The sequence below is a fragment of the Natator depressus genome, chromosome 10 (assembly GCF_965152275.1).
Source record: "Natator depressus isolate rNatDep1 chromosome 10, rNatDep2.hap1, whole genome shotgun sequence".
NCBI classification, from domain to species: domain Eukaryota; kingdom Metazoa; phylum Chordata; order Testudines; family Cheloniidae; genus Natator; species Natator depressus.
Window position 1 is genome coordinate 32,351,464 of NC_134243.1, and position 24,543 is coordinate 32,376,006.

At 50.1% G+C, this 24,543-nt stretch overlaps 1 protein-coding gene across 3 annotated transcripts in view; it reads right to left on the bottom strand.

The window, feature by feature from the left end:
- The window catches only part of MGRN1 (mahogunin ring finger 1), a 105,561-nt gene that overhangs the window by 19,172 nt on the left and 61,846 nt on the right, over positions 1 to 24,543 (bottom strand). For 2 of the 3 annotated variants that reach the window (XM_074965661.1, XM_074965660.1), the window contains exons 7-10: positions 22,122 to 22,174; positions 12,114 to 12,161; positions 3,638 to 3,706; positions 767 to 926 (exon numbers count right to left, since the gene is read on the bottom strand). In XM_074965661.1, the coding sequence (XP_074821762.1) occupies positions 767 to 926; positions 3,638 to 3,706; positions 12,114 to 12,161; positions 22,122 to 22,174 (330 nt within the window). Of the gene's footprint in view, positions 1 to 766; positions 927 to 3,637; positions 3,707 to 12,113; positions 12,162 to 22,121; positions 22,175 to 23,838; positions 23,872 to 24,543 lie in introns of all 3 variants that reach the window. The other variant, XM_074965659.1, reaches the window with a different exon arrangement.

A 24,543-nucleotide genomic window follows, 5' to 3' on the forward strand; every position in this document is an offset into this window, starting at 1 on the left:
AAACGATCATGCTTGGAAGAGCTCATCAGAGCCGAGGCCCAACTTGCAACCTCCCAACCTGTTTGATTAGCTCCCAGCATGGGGACATGCTTGTGACCTAATCCAATTTTCTGTCCTATTCCTCGTAACTGCTGAAATATTAACAGGGCACTGAGCTGGAGACAGGGCTGCAGTTACTCTGCTCTGCATCAGGCATTCATTTTTTGAATGAATAGGCCCTGAATTAGGGGATATGGAAAGGATTTAACACCTCCAAGTGCTGGACGAAAAGCAGGCTGGTGGTAGAAGCCAAACAGACTGCTCACTCGCAAGAGCTCCAATCATTTAATAGAATGCCAGTGAGTTAGCATCGACCCTCTGGAGTGACGGGAGCCAGTTTGCTTCAGGAAAAACGGTGGTGCTTACATAAAAGACACACCCTTTTCCTCTCCCAGATGGGGCTGCTAGCTTGACACACAGGGTGAGTGGACTGAAAGGAAGATGAAGGTACACACTGCTGGGACACTGGTTGGAGGAAGCTAAGCAGGCTATAATTCATCTAGACTTTGCCTCCCATTCTGGTCCCACTGGCTGAGCAGGAGGGGAGAGAATCAGACTACAGGTTTCTGCCCCACCCATAATCCCAGGGCACCAACCAGTCACTTATGCTGCTGGTAGGTAAAGCCACCCCTGCCCAGAGAGGTTAGGGCTTTTGTACCCGAATGGGGAGACTGCAGCTACCCAATGGATGGCAGTGAGACCTGCGCCCTCTGCTGAGTGTACTCACGCAGCCTGCAGATGGGGCAGTTGTTGGCCTGGTAGCGCAGGGTGTCTGCACAGGAATTGCACAAGCACAGGTGCCTACAGGGCAAGATGAGGGTGTCTCTCAGGTCGGACAGGCACACCACGCACTCGTTGCTGTTGTCACTGTTCTCGTCATCGGAAGGCTGTTACGAGAGGAGAGGCAGTGCCACATGAATACAGGTGCTTTGCTGGGAAGGAAAGGGACACTGCAATCCAATGAGGTCCTTGCAGCTCAAAGGTGAAATATGGCTCAAAAGGTAAAGAGGCTGCAATCCATGCTCAAGGAGCTCAATCTATTTAACTTAAAGAGAAGGTTAAGGGGTGACAATCACAGTCTACGAGTATCTACACAGGGAACGAATATTTGATAATGGGCTCTTCAGTCTAGCAGAGAAAGGTCTAACACACTACACATTTTTTAACCACTGCAACAATTTACCAAGGGTCGTAGTGGATCACTAGCAACTTTTAAAACCAAGACTGGATGTTTAGAAAAACATTTGCTCTAGGAAGGATCTTGGGGCAGGTCTCTGGGCTGTGTTCTACAGAAGGATCGCCCTCGACGATCACAATGCTCCTGTCCAGCCTTCTTCCCCTGCAACAGAACAGGCAACCAGCAGGGGAGCTGCTGAGCAGCAGGAGAGAAGGGCAGCAGCTGCCCACAGCTCAAACCAGATCTGCCCTGGGGCCAGGGCCGGCTCTAGGCACCAGCCTAGTAAGCAGGTGCCTGGGGCGGCAAACGGGAAAGGGTGGCACTGCGGCGGCTTTCGGCGGCACGCCAGAGGCAGCTCCTCCGCTTCCCTCTTCGGCAGCATTTTCCATCGCTGCTTGGGGAGGCCAAAAAGGTAGAGCCGCCCCTGCCTGGGGCAGCGGCGGAGGGAGGTGGTGACACCTACCATCCCCTCCTGCTGATTCACACACATTAATTTCAAAGTCCTGGCTGCAGCTCAGGGAACACTGTCCATTCAGAACCCAACACTTGTGAACAGTCACCCTCCAGGGCCGCAATGCAGAGCCTCAAGGGCTTCTAAGTAGCCCCAGGGACACAGGCTGCGGCAGGGAGTTTATGGCCTTATTCAAAGTGAGATACCTAGGGTGGGAGAGGGAAGATCCCTCCATCCCCCTTGGTGTAACACTGCCGCACTCTGGGCTCGATTATACGGCTTTCATTAAACAAAGCCCTGTAACTTGCAACTGACAGCCAAATGCAGCAGTCGCTACAAAGAGGAACTTGCTCCCAGTCACAGCAGCTCCCTCTGCTGAAGCCGGGGGGGGAGGAGAGAGGAATCCTTCCAGTGCAGTGGACCCTGCTCCCCCCCATCAGCACCCCTTGCTGAACCTGGAGCAGTCGCAATTGTTGGGGAAGGGCCCAACCATTAGTGACCTCAGTGATGTGCACAGACATGCTCGACCTTTCGTGTGAGTTCCCTTTGCTGACGCACGCTGGGACGCACGCCGCACCGTGGGGCGACCTAGACGTAAACAAGAAGACACAGCATCTGCTCCTGCCAGATGAGCGAGCCAACCTGCTGACCACACTAGCGAGCAGCTGGAAGCTGCCTACGGACATCGTGTGTGCTCTTGATCAATTTCAGGGCTCCTGCGTGTTGCGCAAGGAGGTCCTTCCTCTCTCCTTTTCACACTGGCTGCTCAGTGTACTGGAACTGAACGACAAACAGCCCGAAGTCTCGTACTGACAGGGCTCTGTCTGAAAGAGCTGGGTCCAAGGGCTCGTCAGAAGACAGCAGGAGTGCAAAGAGGAGTCTCTAAGGGGACCAGGTAATAGGATTTGAAAAGAGTTCCCTGCCTCTCCACGGGGCTACCTGGTGGAGCAGCCACACAGAGGGCAAAGATTGTTAGCACAGGCCTGGGAAAAGGCTGGGGGAGAAGGGGCGGGGCTTCCCCTGTTCTGTTCCCTTCCTAACATCACTTCCTCCCGCAAGTGCAGCACTGGGGAATCGAGTACAGCACTCCCAAAAGCATGCAAATTTGTAGAGGCCAACACCCGGCACTCACCGTGCTTCTCATCTGCAGAGCACATCACAGATGAATACTCTCAGCCTCTCCCCCCTGCCCACTGAGCTGGGAACATTACAGCATTACAGAGGGGTAAACTGAGGCTCAGAGAAGTTAAATGACTTGCCCAAGGCCATGCAATAAATAAGAACCCAGGATCAAATCCCAGGCTTGTCTTCTCAGGAAGGAGCTGATTATGTTTGTAGTTGAAGCGGTTTCCATATAATCCCTTTGGCACTAGTGAGACTACTCAGAGTCAACTCCTCCACGGCTGCAGGGACATGGAGAGAACAGCAGTCCATTCCAACACCCGGCCATGTCCAAGGGATGCACTACAGTGGCAGACCCGGCAGAAGGGGAATGTTAACCCCTGGCAACGAGGAGCCAACCTGCACACACTAACAGCACCGCTACAGTCGCAAACCTCAGGGATGCAGAGAGCTCTCCTCAGCCTGCCCTGTGCTAACCGACGAGTCAGCTGCAAGGAGTGATCTCAGGGGGTGGGATCAAGGACCCATTTACAGGGGAGGAAAAGGAAGACTTTTCTGGGCTGGGAAGCAGCCTGTGCAGGGCACCAGAGACAGAGCGCGCAGCAGCTGAGACTGGCATGGCTCTTCTCGTGATGGACCGTTATTGGTATGGGCTATGGAGAGAGGTGCCCACAGAAACCCAACAGCAGCTGGTGCCTCACTCCCTCTAGCTCCTGTGAACATCAGGCACAGAGCCCATCCTCAGGCTGCCAAACAAAACCAAAGGGGACAAATTCACCACTGACTGTGGCATCACAACAGAAGGGCCTGGACTGCCATAATTAGCAGTAAGGCAACATGACCAGTACCTTTGTCTCCTGGTTGTTTTTATTCTCGATGCCATAGATCTCCTGAAGCAGGTAACTCACCCGATCCACCTAGGAAAGAAAGGGACTTCACTTAGCCTAGGAGTCATGGCTGCTCTATTTGCATTTATTCCATTTTAGTCACTTCACCTGCAACAAGGGAGAGAATGGGCTGCCAGACCAGCGCCACAGCCTAGGGCGGGGGTGAGCAAACTTTTTGGCTCGAGGACCACACTTGGGTGGGGAAATTGTATGCAGGACCATGAATGTAGGGCTGGGGCAGGGGGTTGGGGTGCAGGAGGGGGTGCGGTGTGCAGGAAGGGGCTCAGGGCAGGAGGTTGGGGTGCAGGAGGGGTGTGGCAGGGGGCTCAGGGCAAATGGGTTCGGGGTGCAGGCTCCGGCCTGGCACTGCTTACCTCGAGTGGGTCCGGGGTGGCAGTGGTGCACAGGGGACTAAGGCAGGCTCCCTGCCTGCCCTGGCCGTGCACCACACCCGGAAGCGGCCAGCATGTCCGGCAGTGGCTCCTGGGGGTAGGGTGGAGAAGGCGGCTCCACCACATCCTGCCCTTGTCTGTGGGTACCACCCCCAAAGCTCCCATTGGCCGCAGATCCCCATTCCCGGACAATGGGAGCTGTGGGGGGCAGTGCACGGAGCCCTCTGCCCCAGGGGCCACAGGAACGTGGTGCTGGCCGCTTCCGGGAGTAGTGTGGAGCCAGGGCAGGCAGGGATCCTGCCTTCGACCCATTGCGCCATGGGGCTGGCAATCCCGCAGGCCGGACTGAAAGCCCTGATGGGCCAGATCCGGCCCACGGGCCATAGTTTGCCCTCCCCTGGCCTAGGGGGTGTAGCACTGCCCGTGCAGTGCTGAAGGGGAGCTGATCTACACAAACATAGCAAAGGAGAGAGTCTGGATGAGCCACAGCCCAGCAGAGCCCCTCCCTTCACCTTCACGCTGAGGAGCGGGCTTCAGACAGGGGCACCGGAAAAGGGGGGGCCCAGGAGGCCATTAGTGGCGGTGAGTGCAAGTGATGTGAAGGGAGGGGAGGAGCGAGTGGAGGCGGGGTGAGGGCAGGGCCTTTGGGGCAGGGCCATGGTTCCGGCGCCAGCGACCCCCTCCGCTTTTAGGGAGCTTCCGTTGCCCCAGCTTCAGAACTGGCTGAGGGGCAGGGACAGAACAGGGGTTACATCAAACACAACTGATAATACTGCACTTGGCTCATAGCAGGCCTGCAGCAGGCGCCTGCAACTTCCGCTGGCTTCAATGGGCGCTGCAGGACCTGGCCCCTCTCAGGATCAGGCCCTTCTTGGTGGCTTAGCTTTAATCATGGATGGCCATGCTGAACTTCAGACCCCCCGGCTCAGTTCCGTATAGGAAAGGCTGGACAAACGCAGCAGCAGCAGACCTTGCTTCTGCACTGTGGCAGCCAAGTTTCCCCAGCACTTGTTACCAGCATGTGGTGCTCTGCTTGCAGATACCCACGAGTCAACAGAGCCGGAGAATTGGTTCTGTATGAGAAAGCTACTTCAGAGGGTCAGGCTCCTGGGAGAGCGCTCCATGAGCGCAGTGAATTTACCTACAAAAGTGCTCGAGCCCTTGGGGTGTCTCCCCTTTAGGACAGTACATGGATAATTACTGGGATGGCACGTGCAAGTGCAAAGAGGCACAGCTGGCAAATCGTGGTAACTGGGTATGGACTGTACTGCAGCTGCTATGCACCTTTGGCCTTGCCATGTGCCCAACGCAGTGGCCCTCCGCATGAAAACCCGTGGAGGAGCAGGATCAGCAGCTAGTGCGGTGATGCCTTGGCCTAGAGTGCGTGTGCATGTAGTAACTAGGTCACAGGTTCAGTTCCCACTGTGGGAAGGCTTCTTAGGTTATGTTTTCCCACACTGGGGAGATGTGGCAGGGCGGGGGTCTGCCACTGCATCACGAGACAGATGGGGTAAGAGGGTGCAGAGGATCTTTTCTTCTCTGTTCCAGGAAAGGGTTGAGGGGGAGACACTGAAAACTGAAGAGAGGAAGAAGGGCTCAGTGTTCAGAGCAGACCGGGGACTTGCCAGTAGGGGCTTTTACAGAGGACAGCTGGGGCAGCCACGCTGGCAGGTGCAGTGCTAATCTCATCTCAGCCTTCTACGCATGGAAGCACCCTGGTAACGGACACAACCATTGATCACTGCACTTTGTTGCAGATGCTATACAGTGAGCTCCACCAAAAAGCAAATCTCTCCTGGATCCACCCTGTGAAAAGCCCAGGGAGTGGGCCAAATGGTGGGGCGACCCTCAGTACTGCCCAGAGTGACATCCTGAAGATGGGACATGGAAACGTTTTACTGCATATCCAAAACTGACCCTTTGCCACTACTCTGCAAAGCCACCTGGAATCAGATGCTCGAACTCTCCCACCAGTCGGCCAGTTGAGTTTTCCACCTCCAGCCAATAACAAGAACTTGGTTGTTTGAAGGGCTGTGTCTGTGACTAAGAGCTTCAGTGCTGCAGGAAGCAGCACACACAGACGACACAGGCCAAGCCTAATTATATCCATCCTGCTTGCCAGTTTAAAATGCTCTGACTCATGAACCAGCAGCTTAATTCCAGTGTCTCCCCACTGAACTCAGCATGGAGCCTACATCCATGCTGGGGCTGCATTTCAAGGCAATGAGGTCAGTGGTTGGACTCTGGAGTGAAATTCTCCACAGTGCCTCTAAGCTACAGGCTGGGGAGTTTTAGAATTATTGTGTGGGAGCAGAGCGTTTATAGCTGGACATTTCAAAGAGGGCCTTGTTCCATCCTCCTGACTCCTTGGGTAATCAAGATGTGCAGAGGGGGTCAGCTCCAAGGGTGCCGACGGATGGCAGCGTGGGCACTGGAATCTAACCAGGGTGATGTGTTCCCTTTATTGAAAGATCTCTAAAATAGAATGTAGGATCACACGCCAGTTAGAAATATACGAGGCCCAGTCGACGGCGAAATCCACCTCTCCAACAAGGTAGAATGCAACTCCTGCTAGAGAGACCTTTAGGTATTAATTAGTGCACTACACCCCATCTAGCCAAGAGAAACTCAGCTCAGATCATTAGCCAAAGGGCTTACAGCACTGGGTACCCAGAAGACCTCAGGGAGTAACAGGTGGTTACAGTGGTAGGGAGGGAAGGAAAGAAGTCTAATGATGGTATGAGAAAAGTTGACATTAATATACACACACCTCAGTCCACTACTTTTCAGCTCATTCTACACACACGGGGAGCAGACTAATCCATGTTAATTTCTGCAGAACTCTGTGTTCTTGTAGGAACAGCTTACAGGTCTATTTTAAAAACCTGGGAACATTATGGGTGGGACTGTTTAGCTCCTAGATTTTATGAGCTGAGGAGGAAGAGACAATTAGGAAGGCAGAACTGTGTCAGCAAAGAGAGACAGACAAATACACACTATTTCATAGCAGGAGTGGGCTCCCATATTGTGGTAAGCTGAGAACTGTGCTGGCGGCCAGTTAAAAGGAAACAGCTCTCCATTTCAGCAGGCTAAAGTACTAAGGGAGAGCCATGCACATGTAATGTAAGTCCATGCAGTAACCAGCATTTATTTGAATAGATCATTGCCATGTGGGCCAATACTTTACCACCAGCAAACTTGGCAAGAAGAACAGGCTGGTTTTGTGAGCTTGTGAATGCAACATTTCTTCCTGATTTAAAAAAAACAAACACACACACAAACAAAACCAACCCTGAAGAGGAGACACTGCTGATTTCACTGTGCTCTGCTCCTTCACAGCCACAGGGCAGCCTCCAAGATGGCATTCTGCTCTACACTGCCTGGGAGTTCTCAAATTCACAACAACGACCGTTGGGGATAATCCCTTTCTGGGCCTTACTTTACACACGTCAGTTAGTTTTCTGGGCTGAATTCTCTTGCTCCGTATCTTAAACCTATTGATGGGAGCTCCACGACCGGAGCGGAGACTGAGTTTTAATATAGCCAAAGGCAAAGGGAGACATCTAGCAAAGAGGAATGCAGGCCAGACCTTCTGAATGGGGGACTGTACTCTGGAAAGCAAGAACACTGAAAAGGATTTAGGGGTCAGAGCGGACAAGCAATTGAACACGAACACCCAGTGCGAAGTTGTAGCAGAAAGAGCTAATGTGATCCTTGGATGTGTAGACAGGGGAGCAGTAAGTACAAGCAGGAGGTGATTTTAACTCTGTGTATGGCACTGGTGAGACCAATGCTGGAATACTGTGCCCAGTTCTGGTCTCTGTATTTTAAAAAGGATGTTGAAAAACTGGCCAGGGTGTACAATGATTTGAGAACTGAAAAAAATGCCTTACAGTGAGAGGCATACAGAGCTCAATCTGTTTTGTTTATCCAAAAGGAGACTGAGAGGTGACTTTGTTACAGGGTCTAAGTATCTTCATGGGGAGAAAATACCGGGTATCAAAGGGCTCCTGAATCTAGCAGAGAATGGCAGAACAAGACCCAGCGGCTCAAAGCTGAAGCCTGACATATTCAATGAGAAATAAGGCACATGTTTTTAAGAATGCAGGTGATTGACCTTTGGAACAAATGACCAAGGGAAATGGTGGATTCTCCATCTCCTGATGTCTTCAGATCAATGCCGACTGCCTTGCTGGAAGATATGCTTTAGCCAATCAGAAGTTATTGGGCTCAGTGCAGGGGTAAGTGGGTGGTGTTGGTGGCCTATGATACACAGGATGTCAGACTAGATGATCTAATGATCCTTTCTGGCTTTAAACTCTCTGAATCCCCAATGGCCTAGAGAAGAGTATGAGCTATGGTGAACATCAGCAATTCATCCCTCTCTGTGGCCTACTGCAGATGAATGCTTTTCCCCACTGCTTGAGTTCTTAGATGAGTACGTTTACAGCAGCTTGAACTGGAGCGAGCAACTCTTGCTGTGTAGATGTCCCACAGCAGGAGGCTTGAGACACTTTTCACACTGCTTTGACTGTGGAAAGCTCTTTTAAGGACTCATCTACACTTGAAATTCTGCAACTGCACTGCTGTAGACATTACCTAGATCAACAGAAGGGGTTCTCCCATCAGCATAAGTAATCCACCTCCCTGACAGGGGATAGTTAGGTCGATGGAAGAATTATTCTGTTGACCAATCGCTGTCTACACCATGGGGTAGGTCAGCTTAACTATATCACTCAGGGGTGTGGATTTTCACACCCTGAGGGACGTAGCTGGGTCAACCTAACTTTAGTATAGACCAGGCCAAAGTCAAGAAGATACCACTTTCAGCCCATCTTCCCCAGCAGTAAATGTCTAAGCCACTAACTCCCTGCTGGCTGCAGCTACAGAGGCAAAACAGACCAGCTCTGATATGGACAGTAGAGGAGCCTTATATGACAACAAGTTTCCAAGATCAGTTCCAGAGTCAAAAGTTTATTGAGAACAGCTGTTTCCAAGTAGCCATAGTCTAACTGCCTTTTGTTTTTGCCAAGTTTCCTGGTGTGGAGCCTATATTTTTCCTGTACCCTTTGTAGGCAACCTTTGGAGAGACACCGGGATTGAAATGAGTCAGACGGAGTTCCCCTCTCCCCCATACAGGTGGCCCTTCCAGGTTATGCGGCTGCTCCCCTTGCTGTGGATCAACAGAAGTGTCAGATTCCATATCCCATTCCAATTCCCTGAGTAACCCAGTTTCCATAGCAAGCCTTTTCCCTCCCCCCCAAGTTTCAGCCTAAAGCAAAATTTGACATGGCTAGATTAGAGAAGGGCTATGATAGATTTCATCCTTTGTGCAAGTCTTGTAGAAGCAAGTGGGAGCCAACCCAGCCCAGAGACGATGCAGTTAGTGAATAAAGACTACAGCCCAGCCAGCTGCATCAGATGCACCACAGTAACAACAGTATTTACTGAGAATAAATGACCAGTGCAGAAATTAGATCACTAGCCAGATCACTGGCTGTAGAAACAGGCAAGCAAACTGAGTTACTGTTTGCTCAGTGCTGGGAAGATGTCCCATGTTAAGTATTGACAGGTTTCAGAGTAACAGCCGTATTAGTCTGTATTCGCAAAAAGAAAAGGAGTACTTGTGGCACCTTAGAGACTAACCAATTTATTTGAGCATAAGCTTTCGTGAGCTACAGCTCACTTCATCAGATGTATCCGATGAAGTGAGCTGTAGCTCACTAAAGCTTATGCTCAAATAAATTGGTTAGTCTCTAAGATGTTAAGTATTATGATGATCACAGGTCAAAGACAGAGTCCACTCTTAAAGACCAACCAGAACGGCAACTTATTAATGACATTCACATCAAACCAAGGCAACACATCTCACGTTTTAGGGGCTTTTTATCTTGCTATTTTTTTCCACCAAAAAGCACTACCTAAAAGCTACAGAGAGGCATAGTTTTTAAACCTCCCCCACCCACTGAGTTCTATCAGCCCATCAGGACAAAGCACTCTAACAGGCAATGCTCTCTCTAAAGCAGCTCAGGGAAAATGCAGCTTTATTCAAAAACTGAATAGCCACATTAGAAATAAGGCACACATCTGCCAGGGAAGTGCAAGCCCCAGCACCCAAAGTCTTAGGGAGAGCTAAGTAAGGTGCAAAGAAGAGGGAGACATGATTAAGGTGAGGGGAAAGGAAGAGATGGGTAGTTGTTCTGTGGGTGGACTGGAACAGGGGAGAGGAGAAAAACCGGGTGGGTGCAGAAGTCTTTGTTCAGTGCTTAACACAATGGGGTCCTGGGCCATGACCTTAGCTCCTAGGCACAACCGCAATACACATCATAAAGGCAAGGTGGTCATCGGTCAGGGTGCCACAAAATGGATGAATTTGGTAGTGGGATAGAGAGGAAGGAATGAGTTTCCAAAATGCAGAGAATACAACAGCAGGATTTAGGAAGGGCCTGGATGGGAAGAGAAAATGAAATCTCAGACTTGACACCAATACTGCAAGCTTTGGCCGTGGGAAGGGAAGCAAGGCTGCCAATGGAGACATGAGGGAGACGGGGAAGAAGATCAGGCTGGGTTTTTGCCACGCTATCAATCCTGTTGCTATGCTGCAAAGGAGTCTAACTGTAAATAACCTGCTGCTCTTTTTAAACTCCACATCACTGGTGCCTCCGATCCTCAGCATGAGATCTGCTGGACTAATTCCTCCCTGCTGAGCAGATCTGTTGAGATCACCAGCTCAATGTCACGGTGAACTCAGCCAAATTCCCACGAGGGGAGGGGCCACCATCATATAACCAGTTTAGAATAGTCTTCCAACAAGGGCACACTCCTGGGCATGAGTGGAAACTGTACATGCCCAGTCTGCTTCTGGATTGAATAGCCACTGCATTCACCACAGCTCACTCTTTAGTCTTCTGTTACCTCAGCTGAACATCTGTGTGCTGCGTTTTCTTCAAGGCCCTGCACTGCAGGTGCCCCCAAGCCACCTCACCTTACTCCTGGCAGAGAGATAGCGTCAAACTTCTCCTCCAAAGTCTGAATTCCTTGGGAACCTCGGTGTCTTGTGAGTCTTCCAGCTCTCAGGATATTCCCTTTAACTCTGCTTGGAATTATATGATGGCTTCAGTGTTGCTCATTCTCGCTAGGCAACATCCATGCCAGCTCTCTCAAGTCCCTCTGCGCTGGCAGGAAGATGGACCAGGTGAGTTAACAGCTCTTCTATCTCTGCTTTCTTGCAGTTGCTCCCAGGTTTCCTTTTAGCTGCCTGTGGACCAAGCACCCTCCATTTAGATCTCCTTGGACTGCTCCCGTCACCCCAGCTGCTCCTAGGATATCACCAGCAAAAGACGTTCCTTTTCTCAGCGAATAAGGAGACTTGACACATTGTGCAGGGAGAAAACAAGTACAGAGATCCCTGCAATTAGCTAAGGCATGCAGATGTGCAAGGAAAAGAGCTAACAGTTGTGAGGAGGTGGCTAACACTGGGGTGGCCAAAAAATGGTCCACCCAATTAGACTTCTAGAGCCTCTATCACAGCACACAGAGCTGAAGGGGCAAAGAGTAGATTCTGAGCAAGTGGCGTTTGTGCTGCCCAACACATCCAGCAATGATGCAATTCAGACAGACCTCAAACTGATGTTGATAGAGCTTAGTGAAGACATCAGGACGGTAGATATTTCTAAGGCACTTACCATTTTGATATGCCTAAATCGGCTATGGAGATCCAGGAGCACAGAATGACAGACGTTGATCTAAACACAATGCACCACTCAAGCCAATACAAAAGGTGCTACCCGTGACATTACAAGTCCCACGGCGCAATGCTGGCACCTTTTGGTTGCACAGGCCCTACCTCCACAATAAAGAAGAGGAAGGCTCCCATCTGCTCCTTAATCTAGACAAATTAGGTGCAGCCCGTGGGCTTCTGGCTATCTGCCAATGCAGCTGCCCTTTGGGCACATGGGGGCATCTCTGAGATGGCAGCAAACATCTTGGCCCAGGGCATTTTTTTTTTTGTCTATAAATGATATAAACAGGGACCATATACTTACAATCTGCTTCTGTTTTAAAGGCTTCACAGAGAAGCTGCCATCCACGTGCTGGTGGGGGGAAAAGACAGAGAGAGGTTAAACGGACTCTACGGAAATAGCCAAAGCAACAGTGCAAAGACACTCAATGCGCAATTAGTGTCCCCACACAGGGAGTGAGTGCACAGCAGGTAGTGCACCCCAGGTCCTGAGGGTTTCTTCCCCGTGTAGACAACCCTTCGATGCTGCACCAGGAGTAGCGGGATAGCTCACGGCGGGAGGGGTAGCTCAGTGGTTTGAGCATTGGCCTGCTAAACCCAAATTTGTGAGTTCAATCCTTGAGGGGGCCATTTAGGGATCTGGGGCAAAATTGGGGATTGGTCCTGCTTTGAGCAGGGGGTAGGATTAGATGACCTCCTGAGGTCCCTTCCAACCCTGATATTCTATGATTCTAGTCCTTACTTTATCTATCTGAAAGTGTCACTTGAAGCATTACAGGACTAGGGGCCTCATTCCACAATCAGGCAGAGCTGTGGTTTTCCCAACATTTGCCAGGTGCACAGAGCATGTGGCAGAGAGTCAAAACGGACTTACAGATGGTCACCATGTGCTCCTGTGACTGCAAATTTAGTTAGAGCTACCACGCTAATGGGCCACGCTTACTTAATCGACTGTAAAAGCTAGACCAGAAGAACAGAATCTACTACAGCTGCTCAGCACAAGACTCTTCAGCCACAGCTCAGCTCAATGCTCCGCAGAGCCCTTTGATTTTGTAATTGAGGCAATGTGCGCTCCAAAATTACCATCAGCAGGGGGAAAAAAAAAGCCACAGCTTTTGCTTTGGGGAAGCAGCCATGCTGCAGAAAGGGCTGTTTGGGAGTTTGCCATCCAAGGCTTAAGTTACATTCACTGGGAGCACAAGCCAAAGGGCTGCTGTGAATCAGGAGGGGCCTCCTGATGGGATGGGGGAGACCAGTCTTATCTAGTACCTGGGTTATTTTAAGTGCATCATCTTACAGAGTGTGAAGGGAGTAAGAACATCTCCAGAGACCTAGTGACAAGAGGACTAAAAACACTTTCCCTGCAGAGTTTCACACAGCTTGTGTGGTCTCCTTACAGACCTACAGGGAAGGAAGGAATCTAAGTAAACAGAACCATTTACGCTGGCACTCCCCAAAGCAGTTCTGTATTGCAGGACAACGGAAGTATGTCAAACTGACTGGTAATATGTCAAGCACCATTCAATCCTGCTTTGGGGAAGTGCACCGCAGATAAGAGGCTGTAATTACCAGGAGGAGACGGCTCCCTCCACTGAAAAACAGAAGCCAATGGAACAACTCTTAAGATTTTTTTTTTTTTTAAACTGAAGTTGTTTGTACATTGGCCTGTGGCCTCATGAGCAAACCACACAGGCCGCCCAAGGGGATGCAGCGAGACTGACTTTCTTTCAACCAAGATCCTGAAAACAAGTTCATCTGGGCCTCCAGTAGCAGGTCCTGGGCATCACCTGCATATTGATACCAGACCCAGCTGCAGGAAGCTGCGAGGACCAAAAAGTCAGAATCCCTTCAAAATGTATCTACTGCCATGCCCCCCGCTGGGTGCTACCCCAGTGCAGGAGACTGTTCTCATGCGACTCCCGCACCAAGCCAGGCGATCTGGAGAAACATCCCGCTGGTGGGACCTTATCCAAAATGGGACATTTGCCCAGTCCGTTCTCTACCAGGTGATTCCTGATTTCTGAAGCTGCCACTACACTGCTGCAGCTGCTATTGTAACGTATGGAAACTAACTAAAGACAAAGGGAGCCCCTGTCCCTCGGACTAGACTCAGACCACCCATGGGGGGTCTCTCAACAGAAGGTCTGCCTGTGCCTTTGGTGTCCCTGATCTCCCTAGAGGTTTATCACAGACAGGGTTTGTTGGGACCCAGGAAGCAGCACGAGTGGCTCTAGCAGGTTTTCCATGTGGTGTGTGTGCAACCATGTAGCTCCCCCACAGCAAGACAGCAAGGTCTGACTACCCTACTGGGATGACACTGTTGTTTTGTGTTTGTACAAACTCTTAAGGCTTTCAGCTGCTAGAAAGGAGGACCCCATTTATGTCCTGGCATGAAGAGAAAGCAGCTAGTCTCAGCTAAAAATTCCTGCAAACTCAGTGTCTTACTTTGTAATTCAGACATTTCACTATGGTTTCTGTCCTGCTACTTATCAACACCAGAGCACAGGAGAGGCAGGCATCAAACATTTATTTGTGAGGCTACCACAGATTTCTAGCGAAATCTTTCTCAATGCTCCGTTGAGGAGGTGCTCACCTCCCATCACCCCACCTCTGTTACCACCTCAATACCAGGGTTTGCTAGATGGAAATGCAAACCCGCTGAATGAGTTTTGAAGCTAGGAGCTTTTAAAAAACCTGTTAAACAATTAACGGCTCTACAAGTACATCTCCAGATGCAAAAATGACGAGAGCACTGACGTGGGCTAGAAAGAAGAAGAATGGATGTGAATGGGCGAATGTACAAGGAGCATGAGGGGAACTTGGCTGGTGGCAGCAGCCAGAGCTGTAATTTTGCCATCACAAGGTGAGCAGGGCAGAGAGATCAGGTAATCAAAGGGGCAACACCTACCATAATATGCCCTCTGCAACTTCCCGTAACTATCAGGTTGAAGGTGTGGCCCAGACCAATGGCTCTCAACCTTTCCAGACTATGGTACCTCTTTCAGGAGTCTCATTTGTCTTGCGTACCCCAAGTTTCACCTCACTTAAAAACTACAGGCGTACAAAATCAGACAAAAATATAAGTGTCCCACCCCACTATTGCTGAAAAATTGCTGACTTTCTCATTTTCACCATATCATTATAAAATAAATCAATTGGAATATAAATATTGTAGTTACATTTCAGTGGATATTATATAGAGCAGTATAAACAAGTCATTGTATGAAATTTTAGTTTGTGCTGACTTCACTAGTGCTTTTTATGTAGCTTGTAAAACTAGGCAAATATCTAGACGAGTTGATGTACCTCCTGGAAGACCTCTGCATACCCCTAATTGAGAACCAATGGCCTAGAGGAAAGAGAGCAGGGCAGGGCTCACAGACAGCCAGCCACGTAAGCAGAAAGCACCCCTCTCTTTTTGAGATTTTAAACATGAAGATGCACAGCCCAAAGCATGGTATTTTAACGCCCTTGCATGGCTATCTTGTCAGTCTCTAAGACATAGATTTTCTCCAGCAACAACAATGACAAATTGAATCCCACTTCTTGCTTTAGAAGTGTCTCAACAAAGCAGAGATGGGCAGACAAGAGGAATTCTAACAAAGGATACAAGAGAATACAAGTTCCCTAATGAAGCCATGTCTCAGCCTGTCACCTAACAATGCTCTTGAAGGGCAATATGCAGATACTGAATTCTGCAACATTTACTTTTCACATTTAACAGCCAGAGAGCTAGGAAAGTGACTCCAAAAGGTCCGAATTCAGTCACACACACACACACACACACACGAAGAGCACCATGCTGTAGAGTCATCATCAGGAGCATGCTACAGGGCCTACACGCTAACAGCAAGGCATGACACTGGAGGGAAGGATGCATGGTGAGGACACAGGCCTGGGAACCAGGAGAGCTGGTGTGACATTGCATTCCATATGCTTTATGAAAATATGCTTGGAATGTGAGTATCATGTATGGAATGTTTCAGAATAGCAGCCGTGTTAGTCTGTATCCGCAAAAAGAAAAGGAGTACTTGTGGCACCTTAGAGACTAACAAATTTATTTGAGCATAAGCTTTCGTGAGCTACAGTGGTTCCTCTAGGCCAGTGGTTCTCAACCAGGGATATGCAGAGGTCGCCCAGGAGGTACATCAACTCATCTAGATATTTGTATGGAATATGCTTCAAGCAAAAGGTCTCTTGTAAGGTATCATTACAAAGCTTATAATCTACTGAGTGTGTTCATCCTATTTGTATGCATGTATCATTCTTGTATCTAAAACTAGAAATATGACATATTACTTTGAAGTACTACTGTAACTATGCAAAGTGTGGGCCATTAATGGTGGCTTGGAATCTTGATGGCTCCCATTAACTAGGACAATTGGTTGTAAATGGCTGAGTGATGAAGACTGAAAATCAGGGTGTTAAACTTCATTCGCTGCAGATGACATTTGGAAATGGAAGCGGAAGTCTTGAAAAGAAGTCCATTGAAAAGTAATTTACAGGGCATTTCTACCCTGAAAAGGGATGTGTCAAAACAGCCCCGCCTTACTCAATAAGCATTCTCCCTGGGGGCATTCAGAGCCAGAACTCTTAACACACTACAAGTGATTACTCCATTTTACCAATATGAGTGCTCCAAAGCCAGCCCAGCTCTGAGAGTAGGAGCTGGAATCTAGTCTGGCTCTTGCACCACCCAAATTGTTATCTCAGTAGCATCCAGAGGTGAAAGTAAGCCGGTCCGGTCCGGTGTACCAGCAAGAGCCAGTACTCCATGCCGGACTGGACCAGCTTCCCCAGGCTGGAGCTTTAAAGGGCCCAGGGCTCTCCGCAGTGGCCGGAGCCCTGGGCCCTTTAAAGCACTGCCGGAGCCTTGCCACCACTACCCCAGGGGCTCCGGCCGCAGGTCTCGGGGGGCGCTTTAAAGGGCCCATGGCTCCCGGCAGTGGCTGGAACCCCTTGCCCTTTAAAGCGTTGCCCAAGCCCCGCTGCCGGAGCCCCTGGGGTAGTGGTGGCAGGGCTCCAGTGGTGATTTAAAGGCCCTGGAGCTCTGCTGCGGTAGCGACGGCCAGAGCCTGGGGCCCTTTAAATTGCCCCTGAGCTCCCAGCCACCTCTGCAGCTGGTAGCTCTGGGGGTGATTTAAAGGCCCCGGGGCTCCCAGCCACAGCCGGAGCCTTTTAATCTTGATTTAAAGGGCCCCAGTATTTAAAGGCCCTGCCTCTTCCGATTGAGGCCAAGCCCCTTCCTGTCGAGGCCACGCCCCCTAAGTCCTTAAATTACTTTCACCCCAGTAGCATCCCATTGTAGAATAGTTGCTGATGAAGAGTGAGCCAGAGAGAGAGCATGGGGGAGTATGCAGGGCTGGTAGGAAAGCCATCTCTTTGCTTGACAGCTGTGTAGATTTGATCTCGAGTCAGACACAATTAACATGATTCCATTTTCAGAGCAGAACTGTATTTAACTCATCTAGCTGGCACGTCTAGAGTTGGAACAAGTTTACATGCAAAGGATACTAGAGATGGGACTCCATGGCACTATTCTTTTTTCCATTTCCTCTGTGTTCCTGGGGACACTCAAGGTGCAATTAGTCAGTTACAACCCAGAAAAGAAGTGGCTGATTGAGATATTTTGGGGATGGGAGAGGAGATTTACTGCAAGACACTTAATAGCCCTGGGAACCATCTAGCAGATTGATAGGTGTGTACACATGTAAGCACACATCTGTTCACTGAGGCAGTCATAAAAAGGAAAGAACTGCATCATTAACATGAAACACACAAAAAGACTCAAGAGCCGCATTTTCCAGTCACACACTGAACTGCCGAGGCCAGCAGACTACACACGTACTGCCGAGGTTACATGTTTGTTTTACCAATACATAAATAGCAAATTACTGAAGCCTGCTGGTATGTCCGAGTTCTGTGAGCACCCTTCTCCGCTTGCTCTGGTGACTCTGGCAGTAATTGGATCCTTAACAAACAAAGCTGCTTTGGATTAATGGCCTGCACTTCAAACAGCCCCAGACCTTTCTAAGGAGAGTAAATGTGCTTTAAGCAAACAAGGTGGGGAGGGCCATGGCTGGGGTGGAGATTGTCTGGAAGGAGCAAGGCTGCGGCTGCAGAGCAGAAAACTGGCAGAGCAGAAAACGTGCAGCTTCCTGGTTGCTTGAAGCCTGTATTCCTTTCATGAGCAGTGCGGGGGGCTGCAAGGGACATTTTGCTGCTATGTTCCATCTATGCTTGGATTTGCCTTCCCTAGTCTGCCAAACATGGGCGATGGGTGAACCGTGGGCTCGGGGAGGCTAGCCCCCAGCCTGCCCCTTCTGTCCAAGGCCCTGCAGCCCCCCCTCCCCGCAGGCCGCCTGAACGCCCCCAGTCCCGGAGCACCACGTGGGTGGTGTGAGCACTGGCTCCAGCCACCCGGAGTTCCTGGCTGCAGGCTGGCCCCCACTAGCCCCAGCCTGGGGCCCCGGTCATGGGGGAAGAGCTGTAGAGCGCAGGGAAGCAGGAGGGGACCTGGGGACAGAGCCACCATGCAGGGCTGTTTGGGAAGGTTCAACCTCCCCTGGCCTCTGATATCTGCTGCCGATGGGGCTAAAGTCCTCAATGGTCACTGCACTTCACAAGCTCTCTGTTCAGACTGCAGTTGGGTAGCTCAGCCTTGCGAGCAGAGTTTTGGAGCCATGACAGGATCATGGCAGGATGCGCTCTCAGGTTGCAAACATGCATCACCCATCACTGCGTCACAATCCCATCAAGCAAAGTCAAGGAACCATATCCCAATTCCATGGCTCCCTTTACACTTTCCTGCGTCTTCCACCAAGACTCCTGGCTGCTTAGCCCTCTGGAGAAGGGTCCTAGAGGCTCCCTCCATTTGCTCAGCAGTGGGCAGCACATTCTGGAAATTGCCACTATATTCTGTGCCCAACGCTGGGCAGGACCCGAATGGCATCAGCCAGCAACGTGAATTCCATGCAAGGCCACCGAGAGTTCTGGCCTGCTGCATGAACAGTCTGAGGGAGGCCAAGGCTGCCCCTGGGGACATACACATTGCTCAGCGAATGGACTGACAAAGAACTCCTGTCTATAAAACACCCTAATGTTAAAATTGTTCAGCTCCCAGTCTGCCACTCACTAGCAAGCCACCTGCTGGCATGGCACAGGCAACATTGCTCCTCAGTCTTCAAACAGGTAACCAGCTACTCCTCTTTACTGCACCCCCCCCCCCCACCCCCTTTCCAACCCTCCCACTCTGCAATGCCTCACACAGGGCCACGGATCAGGCCAACCCGCCTCCACTGTGCTCCCAAAACACCAGGCAAAGAATAACCCTCCACGCTCGCCAGCAACCCCGGACACAGGGGGCCAAACAAACAGGGCTAGAAATCAAGGAAATAAAGCAGGTAACCTAGCCCCTCATAACATGGTCAGGGCATGGGAGGTTCCCCAGAGAAGAGGGTGTCCCTCCTGACTGTCCCAGGCCCAATAGGGGAGGGTTGGTCTGCATTTAGCCTTTAAGGTGACATTCAACAAGACACAGGAAACCAAGGGCCAGCTATGGGGGCAGGAAGATGGGGGGGCTATGGTTTAGGAGAAGGAGCCATGGGTGTGTTCCACCCCCAGTCCAGGATCAGCTGGGCCATCAGCCCCTCCACAGCATGAGGGGAACCCCATACAGTGATCACAGACTCCTTACTGCCCTGGGACTCCACCCTCCATTCCACACTGGCTGGGCTGTGCTGAAGGCAGGGGCTGTGGTGCAATGCTCCCTGAAGCAGTCTGGCAGCCAAGTCTAGCAGGAGGCACTCAGGACCGCCCAGGAAAATCACCAATACCTAGGAGCAGGCTGCACCAAGGATGGTGATGTCCAGCTGGTGGGCTAGCAAGCACAGAGCAGGTGGAGAGTGAAGAGGAATGATGGAGCACTCTCAGTCCTTGTGTTCAAACATGGGGCACTCAAGAGGTCTGGGCACTGGACTGAGCTCAGCACCACTGATGCAATGGCCCAGGCAGCTTTAGGTGCTTTTGAGTTTTGCTGAGCACCTTGCTCTGCTCTCTAAATATTAGGGAGCCACTCATCTCCACCTGGCATAAGGTGCACTTGGCATGCTTCCCCTTCAGCCGAAACCCCATGGACCTCCACAGTACAATAGCTGGAGATCTCAGTGCTCTATGCATCAGGTCAAAAGCACCCAGACTCCTTGGAATTACAGGTTAAGCCCTTGGATCTTCTGAAGGAGAGAAAGTTCCAGGAGGGCTCAAAACCCCAAGATCCTTTCTGCCTTGCTTGGAAAGCGAGCAGCCCGTGGGCCACTCTGCTCCTCCCCACCATGCGGCAACATGCCGTGTGAGTACTAGCTGCTGCCTCTCTCCCAGAGTGAGCTGAGTGTCGGTGTCACTGTGCATCCAGAGTGTTGGACTCTCTGGGACAGAAAGTGCTACTGAAATGGAAACTATCACAGCAGCACTAATGATTTCTAACAGAATTATCATGCACCATGGAATGTTGCACCTTCCGGTATCAGTCACAGTGAGGTGCCAATTCTCACAGCTCAGGAGACAAAACTTGCTCCATCAGCCAGAGGGCATGGGGAACAGATTTCTATAAGAAGCGTTTATTATAAAGGCTGGCCACATGGTGCTAGAATATGATGCCAGGAATGCAGAGCAAGGTTCATTTCAGGACTCCAGCTCCGCAGCCACAGGAGGCTGGGCACTATGCGAGAGTGGTGAGCTTGGTCTTCTCAAGCGGATAGTGGCGAGACAAACCCCATCCCTCTGACTGTCCTGCATACAAAATTACACTGGCAGTGGATTTGGCGCTAGCTACAGCCAAGAGGGCACGAAGGCAGCAGCAAGGGGAATAACTAAGGGTCTTTGGAGAGCAGGGAACGGTGAACGCTTTGGCTACAGACGTTAATTCACCAGGCACCGTGCAACACCACTCACTTTTGTCTCACATGGAACAAGGGCCTGATCCTTCCCATAATCTCATCATAGTCCCAAAGGGGCACCTAGAGAATCTCCCACCACAGGCAACAGCCTGGCTCTGACCATTGCAGGTTTCAATACCTGCCCGGCTCTCTCCTGATTCACAGTATGGGCAGGGCCAGATATACTGGGAGAGAGCAAGTTTGCTCTTCCTGCTTCCAGGAGAATTTAGGGAAGAGGCAGGAGGGAATTCCCAGAGGAAGCGAAAGCTGCCCTTTTCCTTGTTCTAACAGTTCCCTAGCTGGCAGATGGCACCCCCAGCTGAGCTCTCTCTATCCACCGGTGGGCCTCCCCACTCCCCAAAGCAGATCGAAGAGAGACTTTTTATCCACCTCCAAGGTCAGCAAACACCACGTAAAATAACTTAGTTCCCAGAGCACCTTTCCAGCCAGGGGTTTTCTCCAGCACCGACTGATTAGCCCTCCCACTCCCTTGGAGGAAGCTATCCCCACCATGTTACAGCTGGGAAAACTGGGGCAGGGAGGTTGTGCAACTTGGCCAGGGTCCCAGCAAGCCCTGAGCAGAACCAGGCTTAGACCTCAGGCATTGCAGACTCCCACACTTGGGGTACTAGTCCACGGCTCGGAAAAAGAAAAGCAAACACGCTGCTCCCTCCGATCGCTCTCCCAGCCCCTCTCGCCTCACCCTCAAGTGCAGTTTGCACCACTAAACTCCCTGAACAACCTCTAGGTATTCCCACTAAGATGCCTTAACAGCTGCAGCATGGAGAAGCAGTAGCTGCACTGCTATCAGAATCTGCATGCCGCGGGGGGGGGAGACAATCAAAAATACAAGGACCTATCCATACAGCAGAGTTCCCTGTAACATATCATGGTTTAGATTTGCCCTCTGGGTGGGAATAAGCTACTATTACCATGTTCCCAAACACTGTGAGAGCCCTGGTCTTCACATATGACATAGCACCAGTTTGTAACAGGATTTGGTCTCAGACTGAACAGTCATATAGCAGATCTGGTCCTGCAGATGGATCTTAAGGCTCTGATCATACTACCATGACAGCCTTCTTTTGTCTAAACACCACTGCATTTAAACATCCTGGATGCTGGAATCATTCCAATCCTCAGGTGACCAGGAGATGTTGCCTACAATTGGCTGGTTGACCACCACAACTCTGTGTACTGAATACACCTGCATGGGAGCTGATGTATGTTACATATGATGGTAGCGTATTATGGTAGCACCTGGGAGCCCCAGTCACGTGAAACAGAACAAAAGACAGACATTCTGTACCATGGACACTTCCATCCACGTGGCTATGTGGACACACAGGAAAGGAAGCAGAACGGCAGGGCTCAGTTACCTTTTCAAATGCAGCCAGGAGAACGTGAGCATGGCCAGTAACTTCAACCACCACTGGAAAGAGAGAACAACATTGGTTAAAACCTTGAACAAGGTTGGCACCTCCAAGCCCACCACACACACAGGGAATAGAACGAGGGTTATGCTTCTCCCCGCCATTTTTCGGTGGGGGGGTGGGGGGGGCAGGAAAGGGGGAGAGAGAGTATTTCATGGCTATTGCTCTGTGAGGCCAATCCCCTTATGGTTTGGAGCATGTTGGGGAGAAGGGGTTCAGCATAAAGAATGTAACAGCCCAGATTATTATGACTGGGAATCCAGCTGCTGCACACAAGTTGAATTCTATCCCATTTCCCCCTTTAATTGGCCCATGCTGCATTTTCATCCTTGTCTGCAATGTCAACAGCTCTCCCAGTTTATACTGTCCAGGAATTCAATTAGTGGCTTCTCCACATTAGCCTCTGGAGAATGGTAAACACTTGGGCCCAGAGAACAGCCCTGTAGGGCCAAATGGCACCTCCATCCTGCAGACAGCCTGTGAACCACTGCCCACTCAGATCCATTTTACCAGCTGCATCTCTCGCAGCTGTTCCGTGCAATCCAGCTTCTCCTTTACAGACACCAAAGCAGTGAGAGCGAAAAGCTTGCTGGGTTTCTTTTACTCCCTAAGCTTGTTACCCTCGCAAAGAGAGACGTCAGGCTGGTTTATCTACAGCTGGCAAATCCTCAGTGTTTATTGCCTTATTTTACTCTAGTCCTAGGGATTCCCAATGCATTTATTAATTGTACCAGCAGTTTATCAAGTACAGACACAAACATCTTGGTTTCATTCTCTGGCCCCTTCTGTCTTTTTCCCCCAAAACAGATATCACGTTTGGCCCCTTCCCAATTGGGGGTGATCTCATTCTTCTAGGAGAGCTCAAAAGCAACTGCTGAAGCTTCCAGCACTGTACGTGTGGCTCCATCAACACTCAGGAGCCAGGCAAAGACAGCGTGTTTTAGGAGTCAGACTTGTACATGCAGAGCCTCGGATGAGAGTCTGGAGGAGTCACGAGGCAAGACAAGGGGGACAAGGGGTATAACTGCCTTTGGTCCCACTCACATGACCACATGGCAACTAGCTAGGGATGCAGGGAAGGTTTTGAGTGACCTGCAGATTCTGCTGTCAGCTCCCAGGCTAGTAACGGCAGAAGGAAATGACTCTGCTTCCAAAGGGAAGGGAGCTCGGTAGTTCCTTTGCAGCCCCAAAGGGTATAAACGACAAGGCAACCCATTCATTTGATTCTGGCTTAAAAAAGCAACATGTGGGAGGAGGAACTATGGACTCTCTTGCCAAGAGTGACTGGTGACCCTTGGGGTCACACCGAGCTCTCACAGAGAGTCTTTAGCAGGTAAAGTATAGTTGGCAAAGATAACAGTGTGTGTATGGAGGGCCAGGGGGGCTGATCCCCTCCCTGCTATCAGTGAGGGGGAAACACGATTTTTCTGCAAACAAGCCAGTATAAATTCTAATCTGAGCAATGGAATTAACTTCAGCTCTCCCATAAACCATTTTAAAGCCAAGTTAGAGATAGAAGAACCTAAACGGAAACTACGCCTGTTCATGCAGGCAGCTTGCATAGCCAGAACTGGACAGTCACATGCTGCACAGAAATCTCCCCTCCATTAAGGATTTTAAACTTAGAGCAGTTCCAGTTCCAGCCCAGTAGCTTTATACTCACAGTTCTGCACAGAAAGCAAGCATCTCCTGGCAGCTTTCGGACAAACAAAGCATTTTGCTGATTGCTCTTTTCATTTACCATTCAATTTTATTTAATGTACATGCCTATCACTTACCAGGTGATCAGAACACCTACTACTAGCTCTTTCATTCATTAAAAGGAAAGAAAAAGGCACATCAGATTTTCTCAGATCCCTTTGCAGTGTCATATACTGTGTGCGTTGATATTTTTTCCAGGAGGCGATTTAAAAGCCATTGCCTGTCTAGGTTATTAGGACAGATTTACAGAGTTTATTAAATCAAATGAGAGTGCATTATTGACTAAGAGACACTGCAGTATGCACACAGCTGTATGCTTGCTTCCTTATTCCCCATCTCTTCTTGTTCTATTTATCAGGCCATGATAGGCATTTCTATATATACGCACCACTGCAGTATACAAGTAGATTGTCAAAGCACTCCCCAGACATAATGAAAGAGACACTTTTACATCTAAGAAAAACCAAACTTCTTTACCAGTGTTACTAACAGCACCTTAGATTATTACAACTGCAAACATTTTACAACTCCTTTCCTTCATGCTGTATTATGCCTTATTGCTCAACTTCATGTTGGTTCATATTTGGGGATTTTTCTCAACTGGTTTTGCTTGCCATCAGTTTCTGGACAGTTTCACATTTCTGGTTCCCATGTCCTAGCACAATGC